The sequence below is a fragment of the Arabidopsis thaliana genome, chromosome 3 (genome assembly GCF_000001735.4).
Source record: "Arabidopsis thaliana chromosome 3, partial sequence".
Lineage (NCBI taxonomy): Eukaryota > Viridiplantae > Streptophyta > Magnoliopsida > Brassicales > Brassicaceae > Arabidopsis > Arabidopsis thaliana.
The window spans coordinates 14,082,586-14,102,505 of record NC_003074.8 but is presented as its reverse complement, the minus strand read 5'-3'; the positions used below and the strand labels follow the sequence as shown (position 1 = coordinate 14,102,505).

The window sequence follows — 19,920 nt, the reverse complement described above, 5'->3', positions numbered from 1 at the left end:
TATAGTAGACGCAGATGAACCTGTTGTACTAGGTTTGCCAAACAACGACTGGTTCGTAGTTGAACCTGTTGAACTATGTTTGGCAATTCTGTTGAATTAAAAAACTTAACTATGCTTAAAAATTCCGAAAACACAAATTTAAACACAAAGGATTGTTCTTAATTGAACCTGTCGAACAATATTTGACAATTCCGAGAAACACAAATTTACACACAAAGACTTTATCGTAGTTGAACTCCTTGTACTAGTTGACGAGTTAACGTCAATCATCATTGGTTTCAGGCTGCAACCACCTCTCCAAGTTGATGCCACGCGTAGCTTTGTTATTTGTCTTCTTTCGGCGCTTCTCACCTGTGGATGGAAACCGGGTTTCTTGATTCCTTCCTTTTTTTGGAGTGTAATCCGGCGGTTTTGCGACCTTCTCCACATAATCAGGAGGAAAGAACCAGTGAGCCTGATGCGGCACCACATAAATTGTTCTGTAATATGCCAATGCCCACGTCTCGATCAAGTAATACTTCGAGCAAAGACCATAGATACTTACATTCAAGATTGAACGGCTATTCTAATCCATCTAGATCGCTTTATGGTTGCAGCTATAGCATGGACGCACGGGTACTTGTCTATATCAAATTCTCTGCAAGAACAAGTATTCCTTTCCAAGTCCACCAAATAAGAACAACATCAATTCCAATTACGTTGTATTCTTGTCGGAAACTGTTTAGTTCAGTTGCATTTAGCTTTGCACCAATTGGACAGCGCGTATGTAATATATTCTCCACAACATGCACCACTTGCCTTGTGTTCGATGTAGACGCGGAATCTTTGCGATGTGTGTTGAACCACTCAGAAAACTTCTTCAAAATCGCATCGATCATCGGTAACAGATGGTACTTCCTTACTTCTGAAAACACAACGTTCATTGACTCTGCGGAGTTGCTAGTATCTATGTTGTACTTGTCTCCCTAAAAATAGCACCTAGCCCATTTCTCAATCCCAATTGCCCGATCCAGATAGGTGGTTACATTAGGATGCTTTCTCCTAAATTCTGCATACCTAGTGTTGAACTTAGTCGCAGTATAAATATGAGCTAATTCCCTAAATTTGGCCATACCTGCTTCTTTGTCACCTGCCAGCATTTTCTTAATGTTTTGAGACAAATGCCATACACAATGTCCATGTGATGCCTTCGGGAACACATCCGCGACTCCCTTGATGATGCTTCCATGTCTGTCGCTTATGAAAACCAATTTCGGGTCATCCGGTATAATGGAAATCAATTTTCTGAAAAACCAGTTCCAACTAGCATGATTCTCGCTATCAATTACACCAAACGCAATGGGGTAATGAAGATGATTAGGATCCTGAGATGTTGCAATAACTAACATCCCTCCATATATGGTTTTCAGAAAAGTTGCATCGATCACTATAACTTTCCTCATTGCCTTAAACCCTTCAATGCTTGCTCCCAAAACGATGAATAGGAACTTAAACCTGTCATCTGCATCCAATTCCACTTCCGTTATTGTCCCATGATTCACAGACCTTAAAATGTGCAGATAAGCAAACAATAACTTGTAGCTAGTTTCAGGGCTCCCACGCACATCACTAACATGTTTTTTTTTTCCTCTTAAAGCTGTGGAGTATGAACAATCCAAACCATGTCTTCCTTTAACAATACTCATTTTTTGTTAAGGTTTCAGAGTATTAAGAGGACCCGGATAGTCCTCATGCAACACATCTGCTACTAATCGCGGTGTGGCTTTTTGTTTTTCATATCTAGTTGCTTCCGGACATCAAGAGCATTTATGTATTTGTGTGTGTTTCTTCACAAACCAAAAATCTGTGCTCGAAGTTTTGGTAACTCTTAAATACCAATCACAACCCAATGATGTTTGACTGCATTCTAACATAAGACGGCCCGGGTCAGATTTAATAGTTTTCACACCAAACACTTCCTCTTTCGAAGCTCTATTAATCAAATCCCATACTGCCTCTTTAGAACGAAATTCTTGACCTACTAAATCACCAATACCATCTTCCCATTCTTTGACAACGGCAGCCACACTTTCTTGTACCGGACCTGCAAGACGAACATATTTGATATGTCTATAATATGCATGTTTTCAATGTCCATTCATCATCGTTTTGAGTCCAGTTTCGTATCATTCATCACTGTTTTATATCATTTCTCATCATTCTTGCATACTTTGCATGATTATGATGGCTTTGCATACATATTGCATTTCTGAGTTGTTTTCAGGTGATTTGGAGCTGTTTGCGAGCAAATTGGAAGAAACGAGGCAGAACCAGAAGACATACTCGACCACCAGGTCGTGTGCATCCAGCACCATACTCGACCCCCTGGTCGAGTGACTTTGGAGCCATTCTTCCCATCTTCTCGACCCCTTGGTCGAGTAACCTCAGCTCAGGCCACTCGATGATGCCACTCGACCCCCTGGTCGAGTATCACTTCGCCACACCACCTGACCACACTCGGCCATTCACTCTACCAAATTACTCGACCCCCTGGTCGAGTATCATCACTCACCACCATCACCATCACTCGACCGGACACTCGATCACGTCTTCACAGTCTACTCAAATCCGCACTCAACCAGACAAGCTAAGCACAAGGAAGAGAAGAGGAGAAGACAAAGTGTTTGGAAGCGGCCTGGACCTCCATCGAATCACGAAGCCCATCTCGGCCCATTATCACTCTGTGGGCCGGGCGATTAGGTTATTGGCCCGTCTACTATCATTTTATTTCGTTTTGTATAAATAGATGTCTTAGGGTTCTGTCCTGAGACATCTAGTCGACATTGAGTTTTTGCTTCAGTTTTATTTTTTGTTTTACTCTGCTGCGCCGCTTTTGCTTCTGCAACCTGTAATTCGAGATTTTTCCAAGTTATTCAGATTCCGCATTTGATTTCATTTGTCATCCTGTTTCTCTACTCTTTATCTCTTTACTTATGCAATATTATCATTTATCTACGTTTATGTCTTTGAGCATGTTGTCTGAGTAGTGACTTAGAATTCTTAGGGATGGGATAGAGTAGTTGTGGAATTCGTAGTCTGTAGAGTGGTTAAGTTTTAGAATTGATTGAATCCCTTTAGGACTACTTGCGTTTACTGCTTATTTCTTTCTGATCAACTGGAATTCGATCCCAAGCATTCCAGCACCCAGAAGGTGTTCGATGAAATGCTTGATCCACTAGTTCCTGAGATATGCGTCTCTATCCCAAGGGATTGGCCGTTTAGAGCGTTTATTGACTTTATCAGTCTGTTTTTATTGCCTGCATAGTTAGATTCCGTTAATGGGAATTAGTCTGGGCTAGCTTTGCTTGAGGATTTCTATCACGGGAGTGAATTGATCTGTTGTTGAACCTGTTGTCTAGGGATAACTTGATTGCGCTTGTTAACCATTCGGATAGGCTAGGATACCACTATACTCGATTACCCCATCCTTAGGAATTTCTCGTCTATATTATTTCTCTGTTTTATCGTTATCGCTTAATCATTCTCATTGCTTGTTTCTTAGTTTTTGCAATTACTCAACCAACTTACTCGACCACACCCAGTGTCTGGCAACAGACTGTGCAGTCGAGTACAGTTATCTTGTTTCCTGTCTGTTACTCGACCAGTATACTCGACCACACCCAGTGTCTGGCAACAGACTGTGCAGTCGAGTATATCTGTTTCATATCATGTCTGTTACTCGACCAGTTACTCGACCACATCCTACTTCTGGCATCAGCCTGTTGTAGTCGAGTGATTTTAGTAATTCTGTTATTGTTTCTGTTTTCTGCATGTTCGCTTAGGACTGTTAGAAACCCCAAAACTGTTATTGCTTGGCTTGACTTAGTGACTTCTGATCACATCTCATTTGTTTGTATCACACTCATTTGGATTGACACCTAAAATACTACAACGACAGGATAGTGTTTTAGAATTAATTGACTAAAAACCTATTATCAATATTCTTCCCTAACATAATCATTATCAGAATCTTCATTAACCCCACACTCTATCATCAGCGGTTCAATAACAGTTTCAGAAACTCCATTCTCTAGCATCATAGGTTCACTAACTGTCTCACGCTGTTCCTCTAGTTCAATAATAGGTTCACTAACTGTCTCACGCTGTTCCTCTAGTTCAATAATAAGTTCATTAGTACTCAGAATTCCTGTATTTACATCCGCAACCATTACAACATTGGCAGCCAATTCCCCATAATTTACACCGCATGAACTTCTTCGCTCTACTATTGGAACTTGCCTATTATTACTTTCCAAATCACTGCATAACTCTACATGCAAAACAGGTCTAAATCCCTCTTTATCCAATGACGTTAAATATATCAACACATCCTCATTATCTACAATATAAGACTCTCTCCATGCTTTACATATCTTGTAACTCAATTTCAGATTCCTTTTCTCTCCACCTAGAGCAATCTTTCTACAGATCTTATCTATTAAATCCGCATATGTTATTCTCTCCAAAGATGATGTCTTAAACACTATACCGTATATTGAATTTTTGCAACTTCACTCATGGTCTGCTGTATAGTACCCTCCATAGTCAAAGTGTAGGTTCATCTGGATCCTCTTCTTCATCGCCTCCTACAAATATAAACACTATATTAGTACCAGTTGAACCACGAGATGTACCAGTGTCTGATTCAATTTCAGTTCGTCCATCCATTGTATTATGCAAATATGGTTTGATTCTGCTTACACATTGATTCAATTCAATTACATTGTACTAACTATAATACTTACAGGAGATGGAAGAACTAAAGAAGGATCGTTTCCAGAGTAGCCGCAGCAAAGATCAATAAAGAATTCGATCCAATAGTATCGACTCACGTAGCACGCAGCACCGGAGAAATCGACGGCCGGAGAATTGGATTAGCTGACCTAGCAAAGTTTCCCCAGACTCGACGGAGCCAATGTCAAAAATCACCGATGTTGGAAGTTAATCGGAAATCGCCTATCTCGTCGGAATTAAATGAATTGGGTCGGAATTAATTGGGTTGGGTCGGGATAATTTCGATTTCGATTTGGATTTTGTTTTTGATTTTTCTTTTAAAATTAATTGATATAATTCATTAAGGGTAAATAGGTATTATCCACTACAAGAGTGGCATGCAGATCAAAAGATGGCACGCCGGATTCAAATTTCCAGTTTAGTGGCATTGTTGATTAGGACTCCTTCAAGTTGGAATAGGACGGTCGGAGATCGCCGTGGTTTTTACCGTCGCTGTCACAATCACAGCCAGAGCCGCAGTCACTTTGCTCATTCCTTTGCAAAACCCTAAAAAAATTATTGGGTTGGGCTTTTGATTGTATGTTGGGTTTTTTAATTGTATTGGGCTTTTATATTATTTGTAATGGTTTATTTTAGTAGGGTGAATTACAAAAATGACGGTTTTTGAAAAAGTTATTAAATATATAGCACCATAATGTGTGTAATTCATTTGATAGCACATGTCAGTTGTGAAAATACACCCAACTCCTTCCCAACGATGCGCTTGGAGAGAAAGAGAAGCCACAGGAGGAAAGAGAAATATATATGAGTAATATATATTCACCCCTCTTGATTTTGTTTACTTTATTAGTTTAACAATATTACTTGGTTAAAGTTAAAGATACTATTGAAAAAACAGATTTTTTTTTTGTTTATCTAATATGATTTGAATTTTAAAAATCGGAAACGAATTTCTTAAAAAATGAATAGTGGTATCAAATTCTATACAGATCATCATAGAAAGATAGAATATTATATATTTGTTCAAATAGAAACGTTTGTTCCGATGAATCCAAATAATCAATTAAATACTTTTTGATGGAAGGATACTAAACCCTAAGATAATATATAGGGAACCCAAGACTTTTAATATAAAACACTAATCAAATCACTTAATATCCTTAATCAAAACAAACAATTCATTTTAAAACATATATAGTACAAGGTATACGTAAATAGTATACCCAAAAAGTACAACGACGCCAATAAATTAGAGAGACCCAAAAAAAGAAATCAAATGAAGGAAACAGAAAACAGAGATTGATCAAATTCAGCGCTTATTAGCGAGAATCTCGACTAATTCAATTTCAAAAAATAAAACCAAAGTCTCTTAAAAAAAACCAAAGACTCCAACAAAATCTGAAGTCTTGCCTGTGTAAATCAAAACCTCTAATTCAATTTCGAGCAAAACCGAAATGTCATTTCCGAAAATTAACTGTCTTGCTTCTGTGCCCAATACACCTCTGTTAATCGTTGGCAAAATCAAAAGCTTCATAAACGGTGGACTGAAATTTATTAGAGCCAAACCCATGTTCAAAAGTTAATAGTTAGTGAAAGAGAATAATTGGTTTTCTATGGAAGGGAGAAGATGAAGAGCGTGTATTTCAAACAGGGATAGTATTGGCATTATTACAGAAAATACAAACAATATTGGTTACTTTTTTTTAGAGTGTTAGTTACCTAATTATAATATTTTTGTAGGTTATAAATGTAAATTTCCCATTTTAGTATTTTACTAGATTTGTGTTTGTAATAGAGTAATTGTAATATGTAAACCAAAATGAAAAAATCTATAAACCAAGAAAAATACAAAATCCAGTTCATGTTCAGAACATAAATTTTAGCTAATAACCGATCCGAATTAACCGACTACCGAACTGATCCGAACCGAATTTTAATTCGAGTCTATTCAGTGAAATTTTCAAAACCCTGAATTTTCCTTAAACCGAATAACCCGATCCGACCAACCCGATTTAGTCGAACTCCCGGGCCTACTAACTTTTGTAGCGTTTAACGGAACAACCGGACCGGTTTTAGTAATTTCCCTAATTCAAATTCACTCTTCCCTCAGTTTGAAATCTCTAAACTGGTAATTCCAATACAGTCTTTTCTTAAAATCGCACTAGCTTAAACCAGTAGATCCTAAACCGATTCATTTAAACAACAAAAAACCACTTACAGAGTTCGTTCGCCGGCGGCGGCGAGTCATCGTCATCAATGTCAAACATCGTTGTTCTAGACAACGGCGGTGGTCTAATCAAAGCCGGACAAGGCGGCGAGCGTGATCCCACCACCGTAATCCCGAACTGTCTCTACAAACCTCTCTCTTCCAAAAAATTCATCCACCCATCACCACTCACCACTCTCTCCGACGAAATCGACCTCACCTCCGCCGCCGTACGCCGCCCAATCGACCGTGGCTACCTCATAAACTCCGACCTACAACGCGAAATCTGGTCACACCTATTCACTTCCCTCCTCCACATAGCTCCTTCCTCCTCCTCTCTCCTCCTCACCGAAGCACCACTCTCAATCCCTTCCGTTCAACGAACCACCGACGAACTCGTCTTCGAAGATTTCGGATTCTCTTCTCTCTATATAGCTCATCCTCAATCTCTTGTTCATCTCTATGAAGCTAGTCGTCAGCCTGATTCAATCCTCTCAAAGACTCAGTGTAGTCTCGTTGTTGATTGTGGTTTCTCCTTCACTCACGCTGTTCCTGTTCTTCACAATTTCACTCTTAATCACGCCATTAAGAGGATTGATTTAGGAGGAAAAGCTTTTACTAATTACTTGAAGGAATTGGTTTCTTATAGATCTATTAATGTTATGGATGAAACTTTTTTAGTTGATGATGCTAAAGAGAAGCTTTGTTTTGTTTCACTTGATCTTCTTCGTGATCTCCGCCTTGCTAGAAATGGGAACACTCTTATCAAGTCTACTTATGTTCTTCCTGATGGTGTTACACATACCAAAGGCTATGTTAAAGACCCTCAAGCTGCTAAGAGGTTTCTTAGTTTGTCAGAGAAAGAGTCTGTGGTGGTGATGGATAAGGTTGGGGAGAGAAAGAAGGCTGACATGAACAAAAATGTAAACTTTTTTTCGATTCTTTTGTCTCTGTGGTGGTGGTAGGGATTTCTCTCAAGTTTGAGGTTTTTTTTTTGTCTTTGCAGGAGATTGATTTAACGAATGAGCGTTTTCTTGTACCTGAGACGTTATTCCAGCCTGCAGATTTAGGTTTGTGTTGATGAATGTTAGAATGTAGTTGTAGATAGAAGATGATGATGAGATGGTATTTTATTTTGTTTTGGGATAGGGATGAATCAGGCGGGACTTGCAGAGTGCATTGTCCGAGCTATAAACTCATGCCATTCTTACTTGCAACCAGTTTTGTATCAAAGGTGGTTTTCAAATGGATTACTTATTTTTAATCTTCTGCTGTTATTGAATGAGCTTTGATGTCTAATGTTTGATGTTTTACCGCAGCATTATCTTAACTGGTGGAAGTACATTATTTCCACAACTTAAGGAGAGACTGTAAGGCTAAATTTATGTGATGAATCATTCATTAGTACTGCTTTATTATTAGAGAAGTTGATGGTCTGAGACATTATTGCAGAGAAGGAGAGCTTCGACCACTTGTCCCAGATCACTTTGATGTGAAGATAACAACTCAGGAGGAGTAAACAACCTCAATCCTTTTTTTTTTTTTTTTTTTACTCTTTATATTTGCAGCTCTTTCTTTGTTATTTTAACTCCTTTTGTATTTGCAGCCCCATACTAGGTGTATGGAGAGGTGGTTCACTTTTGGCTTCCAGCCCGGATTTCGAGTCCATGTGTGTCACCAAGGCTGAGTACGAAGAACTTGGATCAGCTCGGTGTCGTAGACGATTCTTTCATTGAGGCTAACCAAAACAATATCACATGAGTTGGTTGTAAGTTGAAATTCTTCACATTATTTGTCGTATATTGTAATGCATGTATTGTTTTTCTTCTTCCTCTAATTTGATAAACTTCAAACCGTTTAAGTAATAACCAAACAACAAGAGAAAATTATCTTGTCTTCTTAAATCAAGTTTACACAGAAGAAGGGTTTAGGGTACAACATGCAGAAACATTATCTATATCACAAATACAGTAATATTTAAATGCAAAAACTTGTTTTTGTTGTTGTTCTTCAAAGATGATTTCATGTGCGTAATTTTGCATAGCCAACGAAAGAGTTTGGTAGTATAGTTTCCTCATCAGTCGGTGTAGGGTTGAGAGTCCATGCACAAATGCACTAGCTTTCTCTGGTACTGTTGAAAGTATTCACAAACCGCTGTCACTTCTTCCTTCCCTGATTCAAGACCAGGCAGATCGGGCAGCGGTACTGTGCCATCACCAGAAGCAGATTCAGACTCCTCGTCTTGGGTTGATAGCTCGGTTATGATTTCTGAATGAATCTCCTGACACGCGAGGACAAACATGGCTACTGTATCAGGCTGTTGCACCTCTCTGAGAGCTGCAAGCGCCTCTTGCAGGGAACCAGCAGCCACATATAAAATAAGGGCCCTGCATTAATAAAATGAAATTCTTTTCTCATCATCGGAACTGTTTGAGGAATTTATGTCACATTTAAATTTTCTAAGTTAAACTGTATTGAATGTGAGCATGATGATAAAGTACCGCCAGACGTTGTGCTCCGCATGGAGAACATGATCAGCCCACCTTTGCAATACCCTGAGTAGATAGAGAGATAGGAGTAGTTACAACGACTAGTAACCAATAATAGGAAATAATAATTAGATCTAGAAGTAAACCGTAGAAGAAAAGACCTGGCATAATCCGATCCTTCTAAATGTGTTGCGGCCAAGGTAGCAGCATCGGTCCATCGTCCAGAATCTTGGAGCTGCATATTAAAAAGTATAAAATATTCTGTGTCTAAAACGTTGCCTATTATTAAACCAAGCTAAGAATATTCTCGAATAACTAATGAAATGACAATTTCAGTGGAAGCATAGTTCCGAAGAATATGCAATATGTAGTATGACCAAGGAAACAAAGAAAGCTAACCTGTGAACAAGCTTCTTGGTGCCTACCAACGGCACATAAAAGATGAGTACCAGTGAGTGAATTGTCGGTCCTTACCATGTTGGCTGCAACAACCTACGTGTGGAACAAATGTGATGGAATGATTTTTTTACAAGGACACGAAAGATTATCCAATATAGCAAAGACAGATACCTTTAGTGCAAGGTCGAGAAGAGATTTAGACACAGCAGAAGCGAGTGCAACAGCTCGGAGAGCATTTGGATAGAAGTATGGAGAATCTGGAGCTGAAGAAAGCAGCAAACTAACAGCAGCTTCCAAATTTCCAACTGATATCAGCCTGGTCAAAGAGGTTACCGATACAAGATCAACACAACTACTTTTTCTCTCAGCTTAAGATGCTTCTAAAATATATAGTTTCCATTTTACACAGGAGCTACTACTAAAACAAAACCGTAATTTCAAGTAATAAATTGAAAGGACAATAAACAGTAAAGACAAGCTAATGGTGAAATACTAACTCGTGTACTTGTTTCTGAATGCAATCTTCTCCGTCTAATTTTTCATGCCAAGGAAGACGTTCATTGGCACGCGTCCGTAATTCTTCTCGCTCAAAAGCCATCAATCTAAGTGAACCATCACACTGTTCGAGAAAATGTAGAATATAAGCTCACCAACAAACACTAAGCAAATGGAAATTTCTAATCCAAACCGACTTCAAATAAGAAAGCTCCATTAAGCTAGCAGAAAATTACAAAGTGAAGGAGCTCCAGTTCCAAAATAAATAAATCTCGTCTCTGCATCCTGGTAGAAGGGAATGGCTAGAATGCATGATCTTTTGAAAGGAAAAAAAAAATTATTTTGAAACTGACCATAGAGTCTATCTTCCTGGCTTCAGGTGACGATAATCCAGTAGATGGTATTTTACTCGGCATAGCTACTTCATCAGCTCCTGAGTCTAAAGTAGGGGAAGAGATTTTCTGCGGAGACCTTCTCGTTAGCTTGTTCATCAGATGGCGAATGGCTTGAGGAAGTTGCAACCAGAAAAGTGCTTCTGAGGTTTCACCAAAAACAGAAGCTGCAAAAGCAAATCTTGCAGCATAACCTTTCTTGACCACATCAGCGTAAAGTTTTGCTCTTTCATCGTCCAGCAAGCAACCTAGGATACAAGAAATTAGAGAAGGTAAGAAAATAGAATACTTAAACAGGTATCTTAACAGAGAGAGGCTAGTCTGTGGTGACAAATGAGATCAACCTTCTTTCCGATAAGGTTCTAGTATCTTCAACAGCATTTCGGGCACTACAGGGTCCCCTAAAGGCGGTAACTGAATCATGTAACTCCGTAGATCCTTAGAGGATGAAGCCATCCCACGGATTAAATGAGGCCTCTTCTCCAAAGTTGTGCTAGACGTATTAAACCAAGATGGTTTCACTCCTAACTGTAAAATCATCCGCAGTGCCTGCATGTATAATAATAATCAGACACATTGTCAAGAGTAATCGGAATCTCATTTCTCAGAACCTGTCTTGGGAGATTATACGGATATACAGATAATGCAATAATTAGTATCTTCTGGATTACATGAATTCAGAACTAAACCAAGATTGACTTCAGAATCAAGAAGTACTCCAAAGCAAAGAAAGTTACCAGCGCATGTGGCACAGGAAGTAAGATAGGGGAATACATAGGCATAGGACGAAACCTCTCCTTTACTGATTTAGACTGGGGCACAAAGCCAGCTTTCTTTTCATTTCTGCAAAATCCGGAAGAAAAAGTTGGAAATTAAAGATCGCAGAAGTAAATGATTGTAGCCAATTCAAACTTGGATCAATAATAATGGACCCTCAGAAAAAAAACAGTATTTATATGCCCTAACCTAGGCATGCCTAAGTCCTAACCTGGGGGAAAGGGCGCCTAGTTGTCAACCCCACTAATCCATCTACACGGCCTTGTTTTAGGCACAGTCCTCTGGTGAGCAAAATAGATAAACCTAGACATGTCTATTCTATACAGTTAAGTTATACGGGGAGAAACAACATGCTGAAAAAAACTAATCCTAATCTGAAAGCATTCATGGGACTCTGCATACGAATAAAGTTTTACACATACACAGTAACCTCAACGAGCCGGAAGGTGCTATCAGCCCCGGCAATGCATAGAACAAGCGGATCATTTTTATCAGTTCTCAGAGGCAGCCAATCAAGTTCCAGTACAAGGGTGCCAGGAATTTGAGGCTGGAGAAGTGATTGGGCTAACGGATCTGGTGAATCCTGCAGCAATTTTCAAAAGCAAGTGTCAGAAAGAGTCATTTTGAGTTGACAGACAATTTCAAACAAGTATCAATAAAACCAGTCCTGTTCTTGTTTTCTCTTCACACTACACAATATTAGTACACCACCTTTGAAACCACAAGACATGTGCACAAATTGAAGGAAAATACTGAATCCTCTTAAGACTCACCAGATCAAATACAGAGAATGTATTGTCATTAAATAGCACAGCTACACGCCCTCTGCTGCGATCTCCAGCAACAACAGGAGAAAATTTGATCCTCCGTATTCCATCTCTGTGACTATTAAATGCAGATGACTGTCCTGTTGTTACATCCCACCATCTTATGTTTCCTGATCTATCTCCCATAACCTGAAAAGAGAGAGCAAAATATGATCTCTCATAAAAATAAGAGACAGAACTGGAAGGTAAAAAGAAACGAACCACATGAGGCAAGCGATATGCCATGGCTGTAACCAATCCATCTGAGGGAACGAATGAAGTAGATGGCCATTTAGGTCTAGAAATAGAGGCGGGATCGTCTATACGTCAGTGAATATAGGAAGAAGATTACACAGCAATCAAGGTTCAAGAAGGTGAGTGCTAATTTATGTAAAGGCGGCTACTAACAACTATCAGGTAGTGAATTTTCTGCACTTTCTGAAATTGGACAATAAAGATCTACTCCCTATCTCGCAATTTTTTAAGAAGAATTTAATGACAGATGGCAAAGAAACAGATTGAAAAACAAGCATGGAATAAGTGAAAAGGAACTCTACAGCAGGTAAGCAATAATGTGCAATCACTATTTCATATTATCTTCTCAGAATCAGAGAGATATTCAGAAGCCCTTAACTATGATCAGCATTGTGACAAAAATAAAAACGCAGCTATAATGTATTACTACGGAAAGAAGAATTCTGAAAAAAAATTGAGTTAACGGAACTCTGATTAGTTTTACCTGAAATCTCGAATTCGACGTCCTTGGACTTCAAATACTCCAAGAGCACCATTTACTAGTGCAAATGCAAAACTCTCTACAGTTTCTTCTTGCGATCCATCTGAGCCCACTGATGCTGAAAATATGTCAATTACCGCCCCTTAGAAAAAAATGAATCAAAGACTTGGGTATATTCAGGATAACACAGTTTGAATTGTCATAAACATCTCACAAGAGTCTCCTGAAGCAGTTACTCCTTCGGATGCTGAGAGCGATTGTTTGGACGGACCGCCTTGACCTGGGCGCGGAACAGCTGGAAGCGTCCATTCCACTACCGTGAAAGGAAGAGCTAATGATCTAAGCTACACGATTAAGAGAAATAAGAAACATAATATAATTGATTAGAATACATAACCTCAAAAAGATACTAAACACTCCACAAGTTAGATACGACATATTTAAACAAGATGCAAGAGTATATTTATATAAAGAACGCTTTTAGTTCTCATTTGACCCATTCTCCATACCATCATTACTTTCTTCTTAAAAGTTCACAAGAATAGATATTGGCATGGCAAGAAAGGCTTGTTAGCACTTGCAAAAGGGGGGAGCCAAGAAAAGAAGCCACATAGAGAATGTTGTTATAAGTAAATCTCCTCAAAAAATTTAAAGGGACAAGCTTTATCAATTTTATGCATAATCGTTCTTATTAGGCATTATGATGTTCAAGACCTAACATGAGCCAGTGATTATTTGGTGCCAATTACTCAATTTCACATGCAAAAAGTGTAAGGTGGGCAAGGCATTATTACGTGAAAGTAAATGGCCATACGAAGAAAGTATTACAGGAATGAGAGAGTAAGATATATAGAATGGGACATCTAAAGAAAAAAGTCAGAATGTAAAATTGCAAATTCTAAGCTTGCAAACATAAGAGAGAAAAAGTTATTGTCATCCACTCACTGAGACTAACTTAAGTAGAAAAAGTAAATATTTTGGGGTTTGAGCTCACTCACCATAACTGGATGCTTGGTCATTGCCCAAACTTCTACAGGAGCATCACGGAAAAGAATTAGAAGATACCTGCAACAGGACAGAAAAAACGAATTCTCAGCATCAGAAGAGGTATCTAGAAGCTCGGGTCCAAAGTAATAACTTCCAATTTTACAATAGTTCCTCATCTTTGAAATAGTGAAGGAGTATCCTCGATGATCTGAATTGACATTTGTCATCTTATAAAGGAACATATTTTCAATACTGAAAGACGATGTTCTTAAGCTTAAATTATTAGTGAGAAGCTGATAGCTTGAAGAGCACAAGCATTTAGTTACATTATTTATAGGCATCAAATACTCAAGCAGGTAAAAAAACATTAAAATCAAACCTTCCGGAAGAAGAAGTTCTAAGAGCTCTTATGGGAGTGCGCTCTGGCTTTTGTAAATCACGAAATGGTTTATTCAACCCACTTCTAAGGCAGGTAACAACAAGCCTATTTATGTAGCCTCTGCTTTTGTCATTCACCTGAAACCACAAACCAGTGCATGATGCCGGATGTCACTTTCCTAATTCTATTATTTTTTATAAAAAAACAACTGGAAATTAAACTAAACCTAATACTATTCTTAAACCAACTGTAGATTGGAAATCACTACGAAAAAATAGAAGAAAGCGATGCGACGTAACATGTTGGATTATTAAAATATATTTGCACACCTGACTGTAAGAAAATGAAACTAATCTTGAATTTCCAAGCCACCGAAGGCCTCTAACAACACCAGTATGAACCGAAGTGCTTGCAGCAACAGCATTCGTTGATACATCAACAACATCGATTGTCCCACTCTGAGTTCCCAAAGCAACCAACGGAACAGCTGCAGCAGGAATGTTACCCCCTCCTTCATTTAAAATCAATCCATAAATCAATCATTTGAGTTTCTTATGAACACTTTTAGTATTACAAATACAAGGGAGAACAAAACAAACTTGCTAGGGTTGCTGTAAGAGACGGAGATGGTACAGCAAGTGTAGAGACTGTGGAAGAGAGAAGCTGAAGCTGTCCAGTCAGGCTGATCTGCATTGAGCGAAGTAAACAAGTATAAGCCCTGTTAAGTAGAAAAATAATGAAAAGACCAATAAACACATACTGTGGAAAACACAACCCTAATGATGAGGAACCTGGTAACGCCAAACTTCTACCCTCTGGCGGAATAGTCATATAGTGATTAAGGAACTAGTTAACCCAAAAACCTTCCAGCCACCAACCTTAAATGATAGATCTGATTTTTCCATGGAGGAACCTGATGTGTGACCTCTGCTTCGATTTGTAGGTGCAACAACTAATTCATCATCCAGACTTGAGGAATCATTTTCCTGAATAGCTCCAGGAAGTGCTGCTTCAGTGGCTCCAATACCCATGTCCAAGTCTGATGCATTTTTCAGAGCATCTTCAACACCTTCAGCACTTAAGACCCACTTCCATATTTTGCCATCATCAGATAGGGAGATAAAAGTTGTCTTAGAAACAAGAAGACTTTCGTCATAAAAGTCAAATGGGTTATCAAAATCTATAGAAGAGGTTCCATCCGGGTGAATTTTTGTAATGGTTTGCATTGTGGAGTCTGAATGACTGAGTAGAACAGCCAGAGCGGAAGGAGACGGGATGGACATTCCAATAGATGGCATAAACTCTTCCATGGTACACATGACATGCACCTGTTCTCCTCTGCAATGATATGTAACGAGCTATAGTTTAGATATGCATCCAGAACAGGGGTATCCAAGTCTATTCAACATAACAAGATACAAAGTCATATTCATATGACGCTTTTATACCATCAATCTCAGACACTATAAGACACCAGATAGTTCAAATATGACCAGATAGGTAGACTAGACTGGTTGAAGCACAAGGCTATTAGCATGATTACCCTAAAATCTGATACCTAAAATATTCTATCCATATTTTCCCAGTGTAGATTCTTTAAAAGATGATACTTCTAACATGTAAACGGTGATTGCTTCAACCATCTCCTGGTTAACAAGCAACTCAATCTGTATAGTGACTGGAAACACAAAACCCTGAACCATCAAAAGCTAAAATGAAGCCACCCTTAAAGGACATAGATATCTTACTCTTTCCGACGCCAAATGCTGAGCCTGCCATCGACATGACCACAATAAAGCAACTCCTTGTTTGGATCAGGCAAGATATCAAGAAACTTGGCGCAACCACGAGGTAATGGCGTAGTCGAGAGGGGCGTCTCATATTGCAGATCAAACACCAATAGCTCCCTAGGAAACGTCACAAAGAGTATATTCTTCCAATGTGGCGAGAAGGCAAATCTAGCAAAGTATAACGGAAATGCGGCTGAAGCAGGCGAAGACGATGATGAATTGCCATTACTAGCTGCCTCTCTTTCCAACCTCGGTAGCTCACTGAAATCTGTCTTTATCTGCATCTCCTGAATCACAACATCGTTCTCACTATCTCCAAGTACCTTAACCGACAATAGGAATCCTTTAAGGCCAAGCACACAGAAATGGCGAGAATCATAGGGATCGCGGCGGAGACAGGAGAGAATCTCCGTGCCGGCATCGTACTTCCAGAAAAGTCCACCGGAGGTCGTGTAGAGCGAGAGAAACGAAGATCCAGAAATCGCAGCGAGGACATGAGAATCGTGGCGAGCTTGAACCCAACAAAGGTCTTGAATTCCGAGCTTGGGATCGGAGGAAGGATTAAGCCAGACGACGACGGAGCGAAGATGGAAGTCAACGAGAGCGACACGGCCGTGGCGATCTGCAACGGCGAGGAGAAGGTGAGAGGCGGAGGGTTCGGTGGAGAGTAGATCGCGGGGGAGAGGGAGAGGAATCCAACGGACGGAAGTGACGAAGGGAGAGAGAGCACCGGGAGGAGGAGGGAGAGGGATAGTGGAAACGAGCTGGAGAGAACGAGAATCGACGACAGAGACGGAGGAGCCAGAGGCAAAGGCGAAGAGACCGGAGGGACTGAGATCGGCGGATCCGAAGTTGTTACGGCTGGGAGGACCGGGGAGAGTAGAATCCCAGGTATCGGTTGGTGATGGCTTCGATGCTGCCATTGTTGCAGCTTTCTACCAACTTAATTTCTCTCGATTTCAATTTCAATTGTCTCATTTGTAAACTTCCAAAGGTGAGTTGAAATCTATACATGAACCAGCATGTACAGAGGACCATTCTATTTTTAATTTTTTTTCACAAAGTGTTCTTTTTGTTTAGAAACAGAGAGATTCCAAACATTATAAAAGTGGGTACAACCACCTACAACCTTTAAAGCCTGCTAACTATTACAAGTTTTGGATTATCAAACAGAGTACTGACAATCCCTACTTCAACAGAACCAAAAGTATCCTAAGTTACTTGAAGCTCGACCATAACATCTTGAACATTCAAGGATTAATGAGCTCGCAATGAGAATAACCAAGGATCATTAGAAGACTCTACAACATAGGCTAGTCTTCATCTTTTACCTGAAAGTTAACACACACAAATTCCTAAAAACTGGATTAAAGAAAAAAAACGAAACAACCTTTTCCTGCTTTGTCGAAACTACGTGATACCAAAAAGTGGATGACAGTATTTGTAGAGTGATATTATCTCTTCTTTGGAGGTATCTCAACTCCCCAAACTGATGTTCTTGAAACTTTCATTATTTTTTTCTTCAGTTCATTATCTGTCACAATTGATAGATATTTAGATGACTCCCCAACCTCAATCTTTGTGTCATCTCATCTATCAGTCCTCACTCTTTACAAAGTTCTTTGCTGCCCAACAATGCTTTCTTTGGCAAATTGATCCGACAATCATTGAGGATGACTGCTAGCAACATAAGATTGAAGTCTTAATCTTGTTATCACTACAACAAATATCCACATTAATAGCACAAGAGGATACATTGATAGCACAAGAGGATAACTCATTTTCCGTTACTGCTATGAAAGATTAATTTTTATTTTGATTATTTTGTAATAGCGTTTGATAAACACTATGATAGAAAATCACTAAGCGGAAAGCTAAAATCATCTATTCCGCCAATATATATGCGAAAAAATCACTTAAGCGCCTTATGTCTCAGATCTAAAAATATTAAGCGACAAAACGCTAAACACATCTTAAGAAAAAAAAAAATCCCCCAAATTGATTCCTTCAAACCCTAAATTTCTTCTTTGAAAATCTCTAATTCCACTTCTTACATCCCAAATTCTACATTGTTCTTCACCTTTCTCTCCTCCTTTCTCTCTTCTTTCACTCATCCTCTCACGTTTCAGATGGAAAAGGTTTGTTGATTTTGTCTCTCTTTTCCCTTTGAATCTATAGCTTCTAATCCTTGTTTGTTGGTTGTATCGCTCCTCTGTTGGTTTTGTCTCTCCTCTTTTTTTGAATTTGCAGCTCAAAAGGGTAACGTTTTTGAAGTGTTTTTGTGCACACAAGGTGTTCGACGAATTGACTGTGAGACAAAAACCAAGAAAAGACTCAACATCTCTTTCTCTGGGTTCGTTTCTCTCTTCTCCAAGGTTGTGGTATATCTCAAATCACTATGATTCATAAACCTAATTACAAATACTTTATCTATAACATCTTAAGTGTTCTTCCTCATGTTGAATTATGTTGTGTATATGGTTCGACATTGCATTCAGCCGTGGATATTGTAGTATCTTAGGTCATTAAGCAAGGTCTCTTTGTTAGCATATGTAGCATAAAAAAGATTTTGTTTTGTTCTTTATGTTGTTTCGTGCTAATATATTTCACAAATTCTCATTGCTTTCTCTCATGATTCTCTAAATTGTTGTTACTCTCTTTGGATTTCTTTAATCTGTTTCCATGGATGATTACGTTTAGCTACTTTAATTGTATTTCTACATCGAGTTTATAATGATTTGGTTATATGATTAATAGTTTTCCTTCTAATAATGACTTATAATTTTCTCTATTTCAGTTTACTATTGACAATATACTTAGCTTCAATTAAGCTACTAGGAGACCGAGTTTTGGTAAGACCAAAGAGACAGAGAAAAAGACTTGACTTTTGAATATAGAGAATTGAGAGATGGGTGATAGTCAAGGTAGCATCAAACTTGCTTAATTGGTTTGGTTTCTGAAACTTCATTTTGTCGATTCTTAGTGGTTAGCAAGATTAGCTAGATTGATTTCACTTATGTGGTTTGTCATTTTTGTTTTCAGAATTCTCAGAAGTTCCTGATCTAAGTCAATGGTGTTCGAGTTATATCTATGAGTCACCGATGATGGATACAAGTGATGGTCTTGGGTTTGCTTTTCTTGGAGAAAGTAAAAGTATAAAGGAAATGGAATTAGTCTCTTCTCACGCTAAAGATATGTCTCAGTCCCAAATTGAGTTTTCAGGTGAGTAAAAAGATTTGTTTACTAATAATGTGACTTAATAAGTTTGTGTTCAAGAAGCCGAAATTTTACTTGTTTTATTTCATGTTCTAACAGAAGATATTATGAATCTCGTCGTTGAGGACAGTGAGATAGATGAAGACAACAGTCTTTGGGGAAAACCTAAGAGAAAAGGTAGCAATGTTTTCCGAAAACCTAAGAGAAAGGATGAGACTACAACAACCTATGAAGCTGAGCTAAATTACTTGAAGAACCGAGTCTAATATCTAGAAAACGAAGTAAGGATTTTGCATGATCTCATCAATAACTTCATTGGCAAAAGTAGTATATAGAAGTTAGGATATTAGTTTAAGTGTTGGATTGAGACTTGTGTTATGTATGAATTGATTTTTGGTTTATGAAATGGTGTATACTTTTTGGATGTTTATTATTATATATGTATTGGTTATTTTGAAAACTAAACATGTTCCAC

General features: G+C 38.6%; 3 protein-coding genes and 2 pseudogenes across 13 annotated transcripts; 2 read left to right on the top strand and 3 right to left on the bottom strand.

Annotated features, from left to right (window-relative positions):
• Nucleotides 1–228: 228 nt before the first annotated feature.
• On the bottom strand, nt 229–2,099 carry AT3G33377 (annotated as a pseudogene; the record flags this gene model as incomplete). The annotated part of the gene is made up of 1 exon: nt 229–2,099.
• Nucleotides 2,100–3,974: 1,875 nt separating this feature from the next.
• AT3G33448 lies at nt 3,975–4,707 on the bottom strand (annotated as a pseudogene; the record flags this gene model as incomplete). The annotated part of the gene is made up of 2 exons: nt 3,975–4,309; nt 4,653–4,707.
• Nucleotides 4,708–6,917: 2,210 nt separating this feature from the next.
• On the top strand, nt 6,918–8,850 carry ARP6 (actin-related protein 6). The gene is made up of 6 exons (NM_114070.4): nt 6,918–7,902; nt 7,986–8,049; nt 8,129–8,213; nt 8,299–8,349; nt 8,432–8,494; nt 8,586–8,850. The coding sequence occupies exons 1-6, from the start codon at nt 7,030–7,032 to the stop codon at nt 8,713–8,715; spliced, it is 1,266 nt and encodes a 421-aa protein (NP_566861.1). The 5' UTR covers nt 6,918–7,029; the 3' UTR covers nt 8,716–8,850.
• AT3G33530 (Transducin family protein / WD-40 repeat family protein) lies at nt 8,836–17,258 on the bottom strand (the record flags this gene model as incomplete). 5 transcript variants are annotated; one of them, NM_001203075.1, is made up of 22 exons in its annotated part: nt 8,854–9,366; nt 9,481–9,534; nt 9,630–9,703; nt 9,868–9,960; nt 10,039–10,183; nt 10,365–10,486; nt 10,716–11,002; nt 11,099–11,303; nt 11,492–11,597; nt 11,954–12,114; nt 12,227–12,487; nt 12,560–12,635; nt 13,077–13,191; nt 13,288–13,417; nt 14,072–14,138; nt 14,224–14,268; nt 14,440–14,576; nt 14,769–14,950; nt 15,039–15,157; nt 15,231–15,247; nt 15,318–15,777; nt 16,188–17,208. In NM_001203075.1, 22 exons carry the CDS (start codon nt 17,150–17,152, stop codon nt 9,057–9,059), a joined length of 4,131 nt encoding a protein of 1,376 aa, NP_001190004.1. In that variant the 3' UTR covers nt 8,854–9,056. The 5 variants fall into 5 exon arrangements, with proteins under 5 accessions (NP_189790.2, NP_001190004.1, NP_001326679.1 ...); NM_001161187.2 differs by having other exon boundaries at nt 8,980–9,366; nt 12,305–12,487; nt 13,077–13,215; nt 16,188–17,152; NM_114071.2 differs by lacking the exons at nt 14,224–14,268; nt 15,231–15,247 and having other exon boundaries at nt 8,836–9,366; nt 12,305–12,487; nt 13,077–13,215; nt 15,295–15,777; nt 16,188–17,152.
• Nucleotides 17,259–18,159: 901 nt separating this feature from the next.
• Nucleotides 18,160–19,866, top strand: AT3G33528 (uncharacterized protein). Of its 5 annotated transcripts, none has more exons than NM_001084761.5 (5): nt 18,160–18,367; nt 18,522–18,604; nt 19,027–19,153; nt 19,272–19,451; nt 19,545–19,866. In NM_001084761.5, exons 3-5 carry the CDS (start codon nt 19,138–19,140, stop codon nt 19,709–19,711), a joined length of 363 nt encoding a protein of 120 aa, NP_001078230.1. In that variant the 5' UTR covers nt 18,160–18,367; nt 18,522–18,604; nt 19,027–19,137; the 3' UTR covers nt 19,712–19,866. The 5 variants fall into 5 exon arrangements, with proteins under 5 accessions (NP_001078230.1, NP_001327878.1, NP_001327876.1 ...); NM_001339075.1 differs by having other exon boundaries at nt 18,522–18,582; nt 19,545–19,861; NM_001339074.1 differs by having other exon boundaries at nt 18,160–18,604.
• Nucleotides 19,867–19,920: the final 54 nt, after the last annotated feature.

Bases quoted from the DNA above. Each gene is read 5' to 3' on its own strand.
- ARP6 (NM_114070.4), top strand. From the start codon at position 7,030: ATGTCAAACATCGTTGTTCTAGACAACGGCGGTGGTCTAATCAAAGCC. The intron at 7,903-7,985 runs GTAAACTTTTTT...TTGTCTTTGCAG, and splicing joins AGGCTGACATGAACAAAAAT to GAGATTGATTTAACGAATGA. The intron at 8,050-8,128 runs GTTTGTGTTGAT...GTTTTGGGATAG, and splicing joins ATTCCAGCCTGCAGATTTAG to GGATGAATCAGGCGGGACTT.
- AT3G33528 (NM_001084761.5), top strand. The intron at 19,452-19,544 runs GTGAGTAAAAAG...ATGTTCTAACAG, and splicing joins GTCCCAAATTGAGTTTTCAG to AAGATATTATGAATCTCGTC.